Source organism: Fundulus heteroclitus, unplaced genomic scaffold (assembly GCF_011125445.2).
Source record: "Fundulus heteroclitus isolate FHET01 unplaced genomic scaffold, MU-UCD_Fhet_4.1 scaffold_60, whole genome shotgun sequence".
Taxonomy (NCBI): domain Eukaryota; kingdom Metazoa; phylum Chordata; class Actinopteri; order Cyprinodontiformes; family Fundulidae; genus Fundulus; species Fundulus heteroclitus.
This window is the reverse complement of record NW_023397033.1, coordinates 1,582,813-1,597,719: the sequence shown is the minus strand read 5'-3', so window position 1 is coordinate 1,597,719 and position 14,907 is coordinate 1,582,813. Positions and strand designations below refer to the sequence as shown.

At 41.2% G+C, this 14,907-nt stretch overlaps 1 protein-coding gene across 19 annotated transcripts in view; it reads right to left on the bottom strand.

The window, feature by feature from the left end:
• fat3a (FAT atypical cadherin 3a) overlaps positions 1 to 14,907 on the bottom strand; it is a 359,084-nt gene that overhangs the window by 158,101 nt on the left and 186,076 nt on the right. For 14 of the 19 annotated variants that reach the window (XM_036133269.1, XM_036133270.1, XM_036133266.1 and 11 more), the window contains 2 exons: positions 10,548 to 10,690; positions 9,124 to 9,399 (listed from right to left, as the gene is read on the bottom strand). In XM_036133269.1, the coding sequence (XP_035989162.1) occupies positions 9,124 to 9,399; positions 10,548 to 10,690 (419 nt within the window). The remainder of the gene's footprint in view (positions 1 to 9,123; positions 9,400 to 10,547; positions 10,691 to 14,907) is intronic. The other 5 variants (XM_036133255.1, XM_036133257.1, XM_036133260.1 and 2 more) reach the window with 1 other exon arrangement.

Below are 14,907 nucleotides of genomic sequence, written 5' to 3'. Positions count from 1 at the left end.
ACACATAATTTACACTGTGTCACTCGTTATACCACACCTTAACATCTTTTTTCCTGATTATGTTACTCCAGACTTTCAAAAGCTGTAATGTCAAATTCATGATTGATAAATTCCTTAAAATTACTACCTACCTACTTTATCAAACTGATAAAAAGTACACAATATATATTACCTCTGTTGTATGAATTGAAACATACAATGCTTAATACAATAATCCTGACATCAGCATCTGGCTCCAGCAGGTCTTCGTTGCTCATACATATGTTATGTAGAACCGTGCAACAGACGATGACCTCCAGCATGTAAGTCACATCCACTTCCAGAGCCTTGAAGAAGATGGACCTCCACCTAGTCTTCAGCATCCCAAAGGATCGCTCAACAATGCTCCTGGCCTTTGACAAGCTGTTGTTAAAGCGAACCTGGAGGTGGTTGCGAACGTGCTGTCTGAAGGGTGTGATGAGGCTGATGGGCTGGGATAGGCAGGGGTAGCCCCCATCTCCAAGTATGCTGTATCCTGGTGGAGGGTAGGACTGCTGATAGTATATGGGGCTGTTCCTCAGTACTCTGGCGTCATGAACTGACCCACAGTACCCCACGAACACATCGAGGAACTTCCCCACGTTATCACAGATGGCCTGCAGCTGGATAGAGTAAAAGAGCTTCCTGTTAAAATAACAGGCAGATCTTCCCACTCACCCTGTGGACTACCCGATGAATAGTTGCCCGGGGCATGGCAAAGGCCCTGGCAACAACACGGTAGGAGGAGGGAGTAGCAAGCCAGAAAAGAAAGATCAGGGTGTCGATTTCTGGGCCCCAGCCATGGTCACATTCCCTGCCCAACAGATCCATGAGTGCGTTGAATGACACCCTTGAAAGGCGATAGTCAACCCTCATGTCGCTGTGGCCATCAAAGTATAGTGCCAACACTGGCACTGTGGCATTTATTTGGCAGTACTTTCTGGGGCTGAGAGGACGCTGTGAGTGGGGAGAGGAAAGTGAATTAATCATGTTTTTTTGTTTAAATTTTTTTTGTTTAAAATAAAGTTAAGATCTGGTTCTGTTACTGTGTTTTCCTTGTCTTTTCTTAATTATTCAGAATTAGTACATGATAGAACATATCAATAGGCCAGTCTATTCTGTTGCCTATTGCTTGGTGTATGTTAGTGTAAAGATAACTTAACATTTTGAGCACAAATTCATACATATTTGTGAAGTCTTATATTGATAGAGCTTTTTTTTGTTTATCCACTTGGAGCACATTGAAGTAGCCTACTGATGGTAAAATAATAACTTGCAGCTTACTGTCACTGTCCTGCATAACATTTATATAGGCAGTGAAAAAAACATTTAGTAATTGTATTTAAGTATTGTGACATGAAATGGTAAAACGTCTGTGAACCTGCTGTGTACATTTAGTAATTCATCAACTTAATGCAAGGAACTGCTCCTGACTGTTATGAAAAGGTAATTGATTAATACAACTGGTGTAGCCTACTGCTGCACTGCAATTTGTGCATGATAGGTGTTTGTAAAATACACAAATATACCTCATGTTCAGCCAATGTTTGGAGGATCCTGCGTTGACGTCAGAGGCGATGTAATTTCAACATGCTGTGAACGTAAACCATTGTTGTTTTTATAAAAAAAAACGCCAGCATATGTTTTTGGCGGTCTTTTTGGCGGTCTGAAAAATTTGCGGTCACATGTGTTGCGTTCGTCACGTCATGCCGTCATTTCCGGTAAGTGTTTTAACATAAGTGTTCCTTTTGGAACACTACTAACGGTCGAAAGTGGGCACTACGGCAGTAAGTGGTCAGTGCACATCAGCAGTGCACTGACGGAAGTAGGCGGAATGAGACACAGCCCCGGTAGGACTCCTTCTTCAGCTTGACGGCTTCCCTCACCGCTGGTGTCCACCAGCGGGTTCAAGGGTTGCCGCCGCGACATGCACCAACAACCTTGCGGCCACAGCTCCGACTAGCCGCCTCAACAATAGAAGCGCGGAACATGGTCCATTCAGACTCAATGTCCCCCACCTCCCTCGGGACGTGTTTAAAGTTCTCCCGGAGGTGGGAGTTAAAGCTCCGTCTCACAGTGGAACCAGCAAACCCTCACAGTACGCTTGGGCCTGCCCGGTCGACCGGCTTCCTCCCCCGCCATCGGAGCCAACTCACCACCAGGTAGTGGTCGGTGGAGAGCTCCGCCCCTCTCTTCACCCGAGTGTCCAAGACATACGGCCGCAGATCAGATGAAACGACAACAAAGTCGATCATTGAACTGCGACCTAGGGTGTCCTGGTGCCAAGAGCACATATGGACACCCTTATGCTTGAACATGGTGTTTGTGATGGACAATCCATGACGAGCACAGAAGTCCAACAACAAAACACCACTCAAGTTCAGATCAGGTGGGCCATTCCTCCCAACCACGCCCCTCCAGGTCCCACTGTCATTGCCCACGTGAGCGTTGAAGTCCCCCAGCAAAACGAGGGAGTCCCCAGGAGGGGCACTCTCCAGTACCCCTTCCAAGGACTCCAAAAAGGGTGGGTAATCTGAACTGCTGTTTGGCGCATAAGCGCAAACAACAGTCAGAACCCATCCCCCCACACGAATGCGGAGGGAGGCCACCCTCTCGTTCACCGGGGAAAACCCCAACGTGCAGGCACAAAGATGGGGGGCAACAAGTATGCCCACCCCAGCTTGGCGCCTCTCACCATGGGCAACTCCAGAGTGGAAGAATGTCCAGACCCTCTCATGGAGACTGGTTCCAGAGCCAGAGCGGTGCGTCGAGGTGAGTCCGACTATCTCTAGTCGGAACCTCTCAACCTCGTGCACAAGCTCAGGCTCCTTCCCCACCAGAGAGGTGACATTCCACGTCCCAAGAGCCAGCTTCTGCAGCCGAGAATCGGAACGCCAAGGTCCCCGCCCTCTACTGCTACCCATTGCACAATGCACCCGACCCCTTTTGCCCCTCCGACAGATGGTGAGCCCATCGAAAGGGGGACCCATGTCGCCTCTTCGGGCTGAGCCCGGCCGGGCTCCATGGGCAAAAGCCCGGCCACCAGACGCTCGCCAACGTGCCCCACCTCCAGGCCTGGCTCCAGAGTGGGGCCCCGGTGACCCCCGTCCGGGCAAGGGAACACGAGATCCAATAATTGTTCTCATCATAAGGGGCATTTTGGGCAGCGCTTTGTCTGGTCCCTCACCTAGGACCTGTCTGCCTTGGGTGACCCTACTAGGGGCTTAAAGCCCCTGACAGCATAGCTCCTAGGATCATTGGGACACTCAAACCCCTCCACCACGGTAAGGTGGCAGGTGGGCTGCTGCCTTGGCTTGAATTCAGGTGCGCAAAATTACGTTACATATAGCAGCAGCGGAGGCTGCGGCAGAGTGTGGCATCATACGCGTCAGTGCTGGTAGAGGTTCAGCTGCTAAGGGGAGGGGGGGAGGGATATTGAAGGTAGACGCAATAATTTTATTTCCACAACCTTTGTTATGATGGTTGAGTTGTTGTAACTGCAACCGATTTTTTTTTCTTTTTTATGTTATTGTAGTTGATAATGAAACTACAGCTTATCATTAATCTATCCATGTTGGCCTCATTGTGAATGAGGCAGAGTTTGATCAAGCCTAAAAGGTCCAACATTTTCCCCTCAGATGCAACCCTTAAAGCATACAGGGGTTGACGCTGCATCTTTACGCATGATTCAGCTGCTCGATTTTATCCTCGTGCGTTGCGCGCGAGGGATAAACAGTGGGGAAAATGCATAAATAAACACTGTAAAGGGCTCCTTTAGAGGGAAGAGAATGAATAATGAGTTGAAGGTCCTGATGTTACAAGTTTCTTGAAATGACCCTTAAAAGTGCGCACTTAAATTATATGTAACGTAATTTTGCGCACCTGAATTCAAGCCAAGGCAGCAGCCCACCGAAGCGCCACTGGTTGGTAGGAGTGGAAAGACATTAAACGTAGTGATAAGGCTGGTCGCTGATAAAAGCCCTTGGGTCCGAGGGAAGGGAGGGGAGAGGAGCAGACGAGAGCGTTGAGGTACAGAAACACAGCGCACATAGTTAAAAAAAAGCATAATTAGTAAAAACGAAACTTATAAACAGACTAAGTGGCGTTTTAGACTGCATCTTATGGTTTGGATCACCGAGAACATTCATGTTTTTAAAAAACACAGTAAAGCCAGAATAACTTTTGGTTCAAAAGTAAAAATGAGCTGTAGTCCAATCAGCGATTTCTTAGGTCTCCCACTGGGACGTACCTCTTCCGGTTTGTTAATGTTGTAGCGCTTTCCTTAATGTTGTAGCGTTTCCGTTAATGTTGGAGTGCTTTCCTTAATGTTGTAGCGCTTTCCTTAATGTTGTAGCGCTTTTGTTAATGTTGTAGTGCTTTGCACCTCAGGGCCACCGTACATACTGGAGGGAATCTACCACCAAACTGAGCCATCATGCTGCTACAAATTGTTTGTCTGTGCCAAAGTTTCTGACATTCAACAGCTAACTGATAGCATCTCCTGCTACTGTCCACTCCACTGACGATCCAGCTGATGACATAACACATGGACTAACACTGGCTATAGTATAACTTTATTAATACTAAAGGAATTAATCTAATTTATCTACATACCAAAGAAAATTAAACCTTTGTTTTCGTATAACTTTTAATAATAATAAAAAAATGACAGAAGCCCCTGGAATTGGTGGTTTGGAAGCTGAGCACATTGTGCAGTTATCGTTGATGTCAAACATAAGGGAATGGACATTATTTTCAGTTGTTCTAAATAAATGTTTTAGCTGCTGCATACTTCTGGTGTGTGATGATTTTATTCATTTTTTCATCATTTGTTTTTAGCTCCTGGCACCATCAGGAATGCATCTATTGATAATGATTACATTAATGAGAAGATTATGATGAACAATAAGTCTAAATCAAAGAAGGAGGTGATTATTAGGAGGAATAACAGGAGGAGGAGAAAGAATGAAACATGGACTGGTAATCGGGCATACCGGGCATTTTCCCGGTGGGCCGACGTGCTGTTTGGCCCGGCAGACCCGACATGTATATTAATAATATGTATTATTATTATTATTATTATTATTATTATTATTATTATTACTATTATTATTATTTTATATATCTGCCTCGTTATATTTGCATAATGCATGAAGAAAAATAAAATCAGCAGCGCAAGAGTCTGTTCCGATCATCCGGCCCTTACCATAGGCTACTGCAGCCCATTGGTTATCATCCCTGACAGTCTAAAGGGCTAGGCCAATCATAAAGTAGAAAAACACCTTCACGCTCCATGTGGAACTTTGTGCAGCGGTGTTCACAGTAGTAATGGATAAGAAACGCAAGGGAGGCGCAGAGAAACTGCACGAAAAAAAGAAACGAGTTCTTCAAACGGACGCTGCGAAATGTGTCAAACTGACTGACATGTTCCCAACAGCAGGCCCTTCATCTGCTCCGGTGTCTGATGTAAAATATGGTGGTGGTAGTGGTTGTAGTGAGTGACGTGCGGTAGGGTTCATAGCTGGTGAGGCACTGACGTCATCAGAGTCAGATTTACAAATATATACACTCTACAGAGTAGACTCGTTGCAAAGTGCTGAAGGAGACTGATTAAGCCAAATAAATTCACCAAGGTACATGGAAAAATATTGATTCTTTGATGAAAAAAAATGTGTCATTTGATTGGTAACAGTTTATGAGTTATGATGGATTTCTGCATTTGTAACACATTCTAAAACAATAACCCACATTACGCACATTTTATCACAAAAATAAAACATAAATAAGTATCGCTGTCTTACCTCTACTTATAATTTAAGTCCCTGCGGCGCTCTTTCTGAACAAAAATATCTTCATTTTCCGGTAAAAGTTCTCTTTATCTTCTTCAGTTTTAAAAGTCTCTCAGTCTCAATGGAGCTCACTGCCAGGGAGGAAAGCCTTCCCTGATCAGTCCTGTTCCAGCTGTATGTCTTTTTAGTGCTTTACTTGTTTAGCAATACTCGCTAATAAAACATCAATAACTTGTTTTGACTCTACTATTTGGGGATCACGAGCGGTGCCCCTTGAGCGCCCCTTGCCGAGCAGCCAAGGAACTGCCGGCCTCACCTACAACCAGTTCTTTGCTGTTTATGATCGGCCAGCAGCACAAAAACATGTTATCTGCACACAGTTTGATGACCAAAACACAATTCGTTATCCACATATATTAAATTGTGGAAAATCAGTTCATAACTGTTTGAACAATTGAATTTATGATCTAGAGGCAGGAAGATGCATTCACAGAATGGAAGTCAGCGCAGTTAACATGGGATTGCGCAATCCCAGGGGAGGCCAAGCTCGCTGCGGCCTCACCGGCTTCGCTATGAAGCGCCACCAAGGATTTACATGAAAAATAGCGAAAAGTCTGCGATTTTAAAGAAAATATGATCAAAAATTAGGAAATTAGATAAATAAAATACTTATTACAAATGACTGAGTAAATCAAAATTTATATTATGTTATTATATATTTTCCTTCTTTCCATGATGACAAGTGAGGCTATTCTCTGGTTCATTTTGTCATTGGCATCCTTTTTTACACAGTGAGTGCACAGTAGTCCAATGTTACCCTACAGTATCTGGAAGACTGAATAGATCTGATAAGCAACTTACAATAACTTCTTATGATGATGTAACGTGATAATATGTGTGATTGACCGTGACACCTCTCTTTCTCTCTCTCTCTCTGATCTAAGAATTGTTGATGTGCTGTGGTGGAGTTTACATTTTACAGTGTTAATAAATTAAGATTTTGTAAGTATTTTAAGTGTCCACTCTCACTAATTTCCATTAACCTGGCCTCAAGGTATTGCACAGTTGGTATAGACATTCAGTACACAAAAAAATGTGGTGGGCCTGTCTAATCCAAAATGCCAGGGCCGATTTTTTGTCCCAGTCCACCCCTATTTCTCTTTTTGGAAATTTTTGGGTTATTTTAATGAATTGTGGAAAAGCTGACATCTAGTGGCAGGATGCTGTTACTATACAGTAAAATAAAAATCAACATTTGCTACAGGAGGCACAGTCCTAGCCGCTTTATACACTTTAAAATGATATATGCCTCTACTTTATGACATATGCGTTTTTTTGGTCTTGAGGGCCAGATAACTTGCCTTGATGGGCAGGATTTGGCCCCCAGGCCTTGAGTTTGACGCATATGATTTTCAGGATGCACCACTAAACAGCTACCTTAACCCAATCAGCAATTTGGAATAAATTCCTTAAAACGAGTCAAACACATTTTCTGGACTGGCATTATGAAGAGTTCTGAGTTGGTTTGTCTCCAAAGATGTACAGTGTAATGATGAAGTATGTTGATTTTAGTTCTGAATTAGTCTAGTTTAATTTCTGTTTTGGTTTAGTAATTCTCTTTATGTAATCAATTCTGTCTTAGGTTTAGGTTCTGTATTAGTTTTGGTTAATGGAATAGTTTGAGTTTTAATGTGGTTTGATTTTGTACTTTGTTTTATATTATCAGTTTCTTCTGGCCTGCTCTGATCAGTTCTGTCACCAGCCATTATTCAGTTCACCTGCCAGCATTATTTTGTCCTTCTGTCACTCCCCTTCACCAGTCACCATCTAATCGGCTTCAGTTTACTTCCAGCCATTTTGTGCCCCCTGATCAGCTCCACCCATTCTGGTAATTAGTTTCACTCTGTTCACCTGCTCACTCCCCTACTTATATCTGCCTCTGTCTCCTGCACTCTGCCAGATCATTGTCTAACTGTCTTTTGGTGAGTCTAGTCCAGCATTCCCTGTTCTGTTTGTTTGCCTGTTGACCTGACCCAATTTACGTTTTTGACCTCTGTGCCAGCCTGAGCCTGATCCTGATCCTGTTGTCCTTGCCTGTTTTTTCCTGCCCGCCTGTGTACTGACTTGGAACTGTTATTTGACCACCAAGCCTGCATATTCCCTGACTGAACGTTTTGAGCTTTATTAAAGCCTTTTTGTTTGCACTTTTCGTGTCTGGCTGAATACTGGGTCCATCCGTCTCTGGTTCGGGACATCACCTATATATTTTTCAAAATAAACTGCAAAATTTCATGAAAACCTATTTGAAAATAAAGTAGAAGCCTCAGACTTTGTATATTCACATCTTGACTATAAATGCAGAAAATCTGCAATGAATCAGCTGAAACATATTTGTTTCACAAAGGTTTTAGAGGGCAGTGTGCCAGGTTGACCTACCTATATTCTAAGTATACCAAAACTGTGCCAAATGTGTTTTACACCTTATAAAAGGGCAGCTGGTCAAATAAAACTGGACTCCTGCACATGACAAAGCCTTTGGTAATAAAAGATTTACCTTGTGTTTCATCACTTGTACCATTGTGAAAAGCATAAATCAATAAAATGAAGGGCAAACCCATGCACCATGACTAATTTCTTTTAAAGAAACTTCTAGAATGGCCTGTCTGCTCCTCTGGGTCCGAGATTGGGCCCAACCGGTTTAAAAAGTCAATGCAATTTGCCAGAAAAACTGCATGGGATATAGGAGATTTCATCTGGAATACCCGACAAAAAGGGATAGTTATGCATTGTTTGGCAATCATACAGAAGTAGAACACTGACATCTTGACAACAAAAATGGAAGTACACAAGAACAAGTACACAAACACCAAGCTGAACAGACCAGGCTGTGACAGACAGCTTACCTGACACATTGGCGCCATCCCTAATACACCAGTGACACACAGCACTGTTACCATCAAGCATTCAAGGTGTATACACATCCCTTTATACATAGCTGTTTAGTTTCTAACTACGGTGCGAACTATTATGAATCCAGGTGTTTAAGTACAACATTTTATTTTTGTTTAGGATTTGTTTTGATTCTGTGGTATTGTGCTGGTCAAATTAGGAACAAAAACATGTAATATTTCAATGGCACACATCTTCAAAGATGTTGCTTCAAGGTTTTTCTTCCAGTCAAGTCAATCGAGAAATTATTTCAGCCCTAGCACATAGTCCTTAAATTGCAAGACCTTAATTAAAGGAGCTAACTAGGCTTAAGGATCACATATTGCACACAGAAAATGGTCTTATTCTTAAACAAAGCATTACTTACAATAACAGTCAAAATGTGTTGGGCACAGGCCTCGTGGTCTAGTCTTTGAGTAGTGTAGATTGTGCCTAGTGTGGGGTGGATGTGGAACAGATGCATGCTTCTAGAATCTATGGAGCTGTAGAGAGAATAAGTGAGCTGGTGATGCACATCCCGGTCTGATGCCGATATCTGGACCACTTCAGTGTTGGGCGGTGTTTCCTCCAAGATGATGGCCTCATAGACTTGTTGTGAGAAGATGGGGTCATTATCGTTGCTGTCCAGAACAGTAATGTAAACCTGGAAAATAAAGATATTGGTAAAAGAAATAGAAAAAAAGAATAATGAAAAAAGGCTTCATCAACTAAAGTGTGCCGCTTTAGTTTTTCATGTGCTCAGTTTCAGAAGCAGCACTCCACATGTGAGAGAGGATAAGATGTATAATGTCTGCACAAGCTTACTCAAATTAGAGCAAGTCCATGCAACGTCCTAGTAAAGAACAAAATTCAAACTATGCATGTATGTTAAAAAAGATGACAAGGATAACAACCTCTACAGAGGTGCTTCAGTTCAGAAAAAACAAGAGAGGGATACATTTGCAGTCACTTGTAGACTGAGCTGGACTCCAACAGACTTTTTGATGGTTGGAAGAGAGATAAAACTTCCATCTTGGATGGAAACTAAGGAGAGATCCTTCTAACTATGCCACCTCCTAACCTTGTGGGTGGAGTTTCCAGCTTAAATATGGTAAAAAAAAATTGCATTAAATAAAACATTCTTTCTTTCAAGAAAACAAAGATTCACCACAAATTGGAGAAGCGGTCACTGGATCATCTGCGATAGTTATGGGTGAAGAACTAGACTCAGCCGTCTTTGATAACACGGTTGCAGTGAGCAAGATCGCTATTATTCAAACTGGAGAAATGAAAAATGTTGAGGACCCTCTGGGACACCCCCCTCTATGAGAAAAACAACAGCTTTGAGAGCCTCAAACAATCGACAAATCCTAATTCTAACCCTAACCCAAGACAACTTCTGTTTACCTTACACTATTTAATCTAAACATCTCAACATTAAAAAACTCTGTCATGGTGTGGTTCAATAACTTGGGCCACTTCAGATGACACTAGACCAAATAGACAGGCTAAAAACATAGTGGATTTAAACATTTTTATATAAAAATCATCAAACAAGCATTTCCCTTCCTGTTTCCTTAATGCTATTCTGTGGTTGTATTGTATTATACTATATTTTGAACTGACATACCATCTGGTGCATGTCCAATTGCAGTGTTCAATTTGTTTCAAAGCTTAATGATTATAAAATTTGCTTGTAAATTCTTCAAAGATGGCTGATGATTTGTACTGACAGCAGAGTAATGGATAAACTAGGAAATAAGACTCAACAAAATAATAACATGAAAAGAAAAGGTCAAAGTAAGAGGTCACCTGTGTATAGGCAATATTGGTGCCATCTGTGGCCAGCACTGTCAGGTTGTAGAAGGAGTGTTGCTCAGCATCCATAGGCTTGGCGATGATGATAGTAGCCGCTGTCTTCTCTACTTCAAACACATTGTCACTGTTTCCACCTGCTCCAAAAGAAGAATCAGAAGAAGCAGGAATACAGGGTGAATCATACAAAGTTTCTCTGAAAATTTACAATCACAAATAATTAAATGTTCGATCCAAATGTACAAAATGTACCTTTATTCTGTTGCTGACCTACTGGTATGTAAAACTATATGCAGGTTGTTTTTTTCAGTCTGCCATGTACTTAGTATTAACCAATCTATTTTCCCTGCATTCCTTGATTTAGCTGAGCACATGACTGAGAACTTCTCCTGGACACAGACAAATGTGTGGTGGTGTGGGGAAGATAAAGAATGAATGGGTTTAGCTCCGCACACAAAACATTCACAAATTCCCTTGTAAAATCGAGGTGTGCCACTGCTGCATTGATGTGCTTTCAATTCAGGTCATTTCGAAGACTTTGTCTTTGTAATAAAAAAAGGATTCACTATGAAAAACACTAGTATGTGCTTATACACACCAGTCGATTAACAGTTTTAGGATAAAAGCACTGTTTCAATAAACTGATATGCTTTTACATGTAATCTGAACACAGGTTTAAACTAAATTCACGTCAGCAACATGCATTAAATGTTTTTCAGGCCCATATCTGGTTTATATATAACTTGTGATCCTTATGCAGTCTGGGCAGATGCATTTGGTTTTTTAAATCCAAGCAATGTGGTTATACTTTCATATCATAGCTCTTTTGGCTGCTCACTGCTGAAATGCAGACAGTGCCAGATTATTGAAAGCCTTGAGCAAGCATCCAGCATTCTTCATGCCTGATTACCTTATCTTGATCAAGATCATGTTTCAAAGATATCCCTGCTTGTTCAAACATCAATGTTGGACATCTATGCAACCTTTTGATTTCCGGTACATCACCTAAGATTTTCTTCTCGACCACAAGCCTTGTTTATTTCCTGGACTTGTTTATTTCCTGGACTTGTCTGCCCTATCCTGACTATCTGTGCATGACCCACAATGCATGAGAAGTGGCATATTCCTTTCTGTAAAATTCTAATTCCTGCAATGAATACTGCAAAGTACTAGCAGTTTTCGGTCCTTTTCAGTACCTGACGTTCACATACACCAGGCCCAGAAACTGTCAGAAACATGTCCACTGGTGGAAGTTATTAGTGACTCTACAAGCCTATTTCTCTGACTTTTACCAAGCCTCAGGCATCCTGTCATTAACCTCTTTAAAAAGTAAGTCAGTTCTCTCCACCGCCAGAATCTCCAGCTTGCTCCTGCAGACGTTTTCCTGCCTTCAACGGATTTCTGATTTCATTATTGTCTGGTTTGAGTATCAAGTATAATAAAAATAATGTTGATTTAATGGTATTTTGTATAACTTTACAGCTGCCCTAGCTTCCCGGAAAAATAATTGCATACATAAAATTAAGTGTCCTAAAGGTTAAAGACTTTAACTGAGCAAATCGTTCTTTAAAATGTTATTTTCTCAAATAATATTTTGTTTAATTCAGGATTTGCATTGTGAATGGGTTGAAACACATACCAAATGTTGTTCTAAATTAGTTAAGCTAATTTTATCTCATTCCACATTCTTTAAGATGAGCTTTAGTTCTCTAACTTAGATCTGCAATGAACTAGATGGTTCTGATGGTTTTCAACCATTTTATTCGTTTCTGTTTCTATTGTGTGTACGTAGTTCCTTAGCTTCTTTCTATTTTAATTTTGCTTAGTAGTTTTGTTGATTGAAATATTGTTTTATTTGGATAAACAGCATTCTATAGGGGTGTCCTCTGGAATAAATTATTGAACTTGAAGAAAAATTGTCACTCCTTTATTCTATATGTGTGCAGGTAAAAGAACGCCAGTGCTTAAAATCGCCCCTTTCAACAGTAGTCCTAATATCAGCTGTTTGGGATGATATTCACCAGACAATACCTAACAGACCAACAGTTATTTATTAAACATTGAATAACTTAAAACAGTGTTCAATGACACATCTATAATAAATAAATACAGAGGTTTCTGATACCTGGCACTAGGGCTGGGTATCGATTCAAATTTCAAGAATCATTTTGATTCTGATTCTCAAGATTTAGAATCGATTCTTTTCGGTTTCATTTCATTTGATCCAGTCCAATCTCAAATCGGATAGCTGGTATTAAAAACCTTTTTTAGCTATTAACTCAGTTTCATGACGGTGTTGTTATGCAACATATTGATACTAGTATCATATTCACATTAAAGAGCAATTTAATAAAATAATGATAGTAAATGGCAGCTGTAAAAATCAAACCCTCTCCCTGAATGTTGTAACAATTGCTTTCACAAACATGCTATGGGACAGAATACCCACACAGATCCAGATTAGAAAACAGAGGACACCAGATATATCTACAGCTGCTATTTCTATTCAATTTAATTAAAAACCACTGTACTTTTCGGACTAGAGCATTGCGTGGTGCAGCTTAGAGGTGGCCGGATCGATCCTAGGAATGATACTAACGATACCAACGCTGGAATTGATATTGAACAATATTCGTTTAACAAGATTGATACTTTTTATTCTCTCCCGCGCGCACTTACTGCAGCAGATTCACCAGTCTCCCTGTCTGTGTCACAGCACTTTACTGCTCCTCCTCCCTTCTCGTACATGGCTCAACAGCGCCAGCCAATCAGCACGCAGGCGCTGCTGCTGCTCAGACTCGAAGAGAGAGAGACCGCAGCAGCGGAAAAACATGAAGAGCGACAGTGGCGCTGTTTTGCTATATTTTAATACCGTAAATGAAATCAAGCTGTATGTTTTGTAAAAAGCCGGTTAAATTCAGTGGAAACACAACAAATTTATATAAGCACGTGAAAAACCATGAGCAAGGAGACATCAAGCGACAGAAACGGAGAGAGGAGACGAAACATCTCTCATTACCCCGACAGACCCTCGACCCACAGACTGACGTCACTGACTGAGGCGTTTCAGTCCTCCAGAGAACATCCAGGTAGATAAGAGTGGTCATCTTCAGCAGCAGTTCACGTTAACTTTCAAAGTAGATATTATTTATCATATGTTACTGGAGCCCACACAGAAAATGTATTTAAGACCTTGAAAGAACCCAGTACATATATATCCTATTAAAAGTGTTTTTTAAGATAAGATTACATTAGCTAATCCTTTATTTATCCCACGACGGGGAAATTTATAGGATTAAAGCAACTGGCAGGTGCACACAACACAGACAAAATTAGATAAGGATTGAAAGATATAATATAAGAGGTGGATTAGGAAAGAAACACTATGAAGATAACATTATTATTACTATTATTATTACTATTTAATTGTAATAATAAAATAAAAATCACAAAAAACAAATGATCAATGGTTTCATGATACATCATGCTTAAATGTGAAAAGTATCTGTATCGTATAGATATCGCCGATAGTCACCCTGTATTTACGTGGTATCGGATCGATTAAAAATTCCCGGTATCGCATATCTCTTATTAGACTGTCCATGAAGCTAATAACAGCTAGCGCTAGCTTACATGTCTGTTGTCTGGGCGGGTTACAACTTCATTGATACACGTTAGCTTCCAAACATCCATGTTATACTGTTAGCTCAGCACGTAACACGGTTGGATTTAGGCATAATTTTGATCACTTTCAGCGTAACGGGCCATTATGCAAAAGTGCGCTGGATAAAGCCTTGCTGATTGGAGTTGCTAATTTACCCCATTCATCCTCCCAGGTATGTTTCACGTTATTCAGCTGATTGTGGATGCAGCTGTCTAATTTAATAGACAGTTGCCTTTTTCCTCTTTATGACACATTTCTTAACTGATGCAACTTACATTCCGGAGCGACTTATAGTCTTAAAAAAACGATACTTTATCAAACAAAAGGGACACAAAATTTGGACACTAACCTGATGCATTATTAAAAATATAACGTTAAACATTCACCTCCCGGACTGGAGTGTGAAGGCTCCTGTGATGTATGTTGAGGCAGTGCTTCTGATCACTTGGTGGAGCTTGCCGCTTTGTTTTGTTTTTGTCCTGCTGTGGTCTCAGAGCAGAAGAAGAACTAATAAACAGACTAACACAGTTGTGAAGCAAAAGTCGGCTCTCGTGTGATTTACTGACTAAAACACAATATTACAGCTCCCACATACTTGGGCGTGCTGTGTGCATACTGCGAGCCTTGCAGACTCTCCGCGGACCTTTTACCTTCATAGTCGAGCGTACCTGTTGCTTAAATTTCTTGCACCAA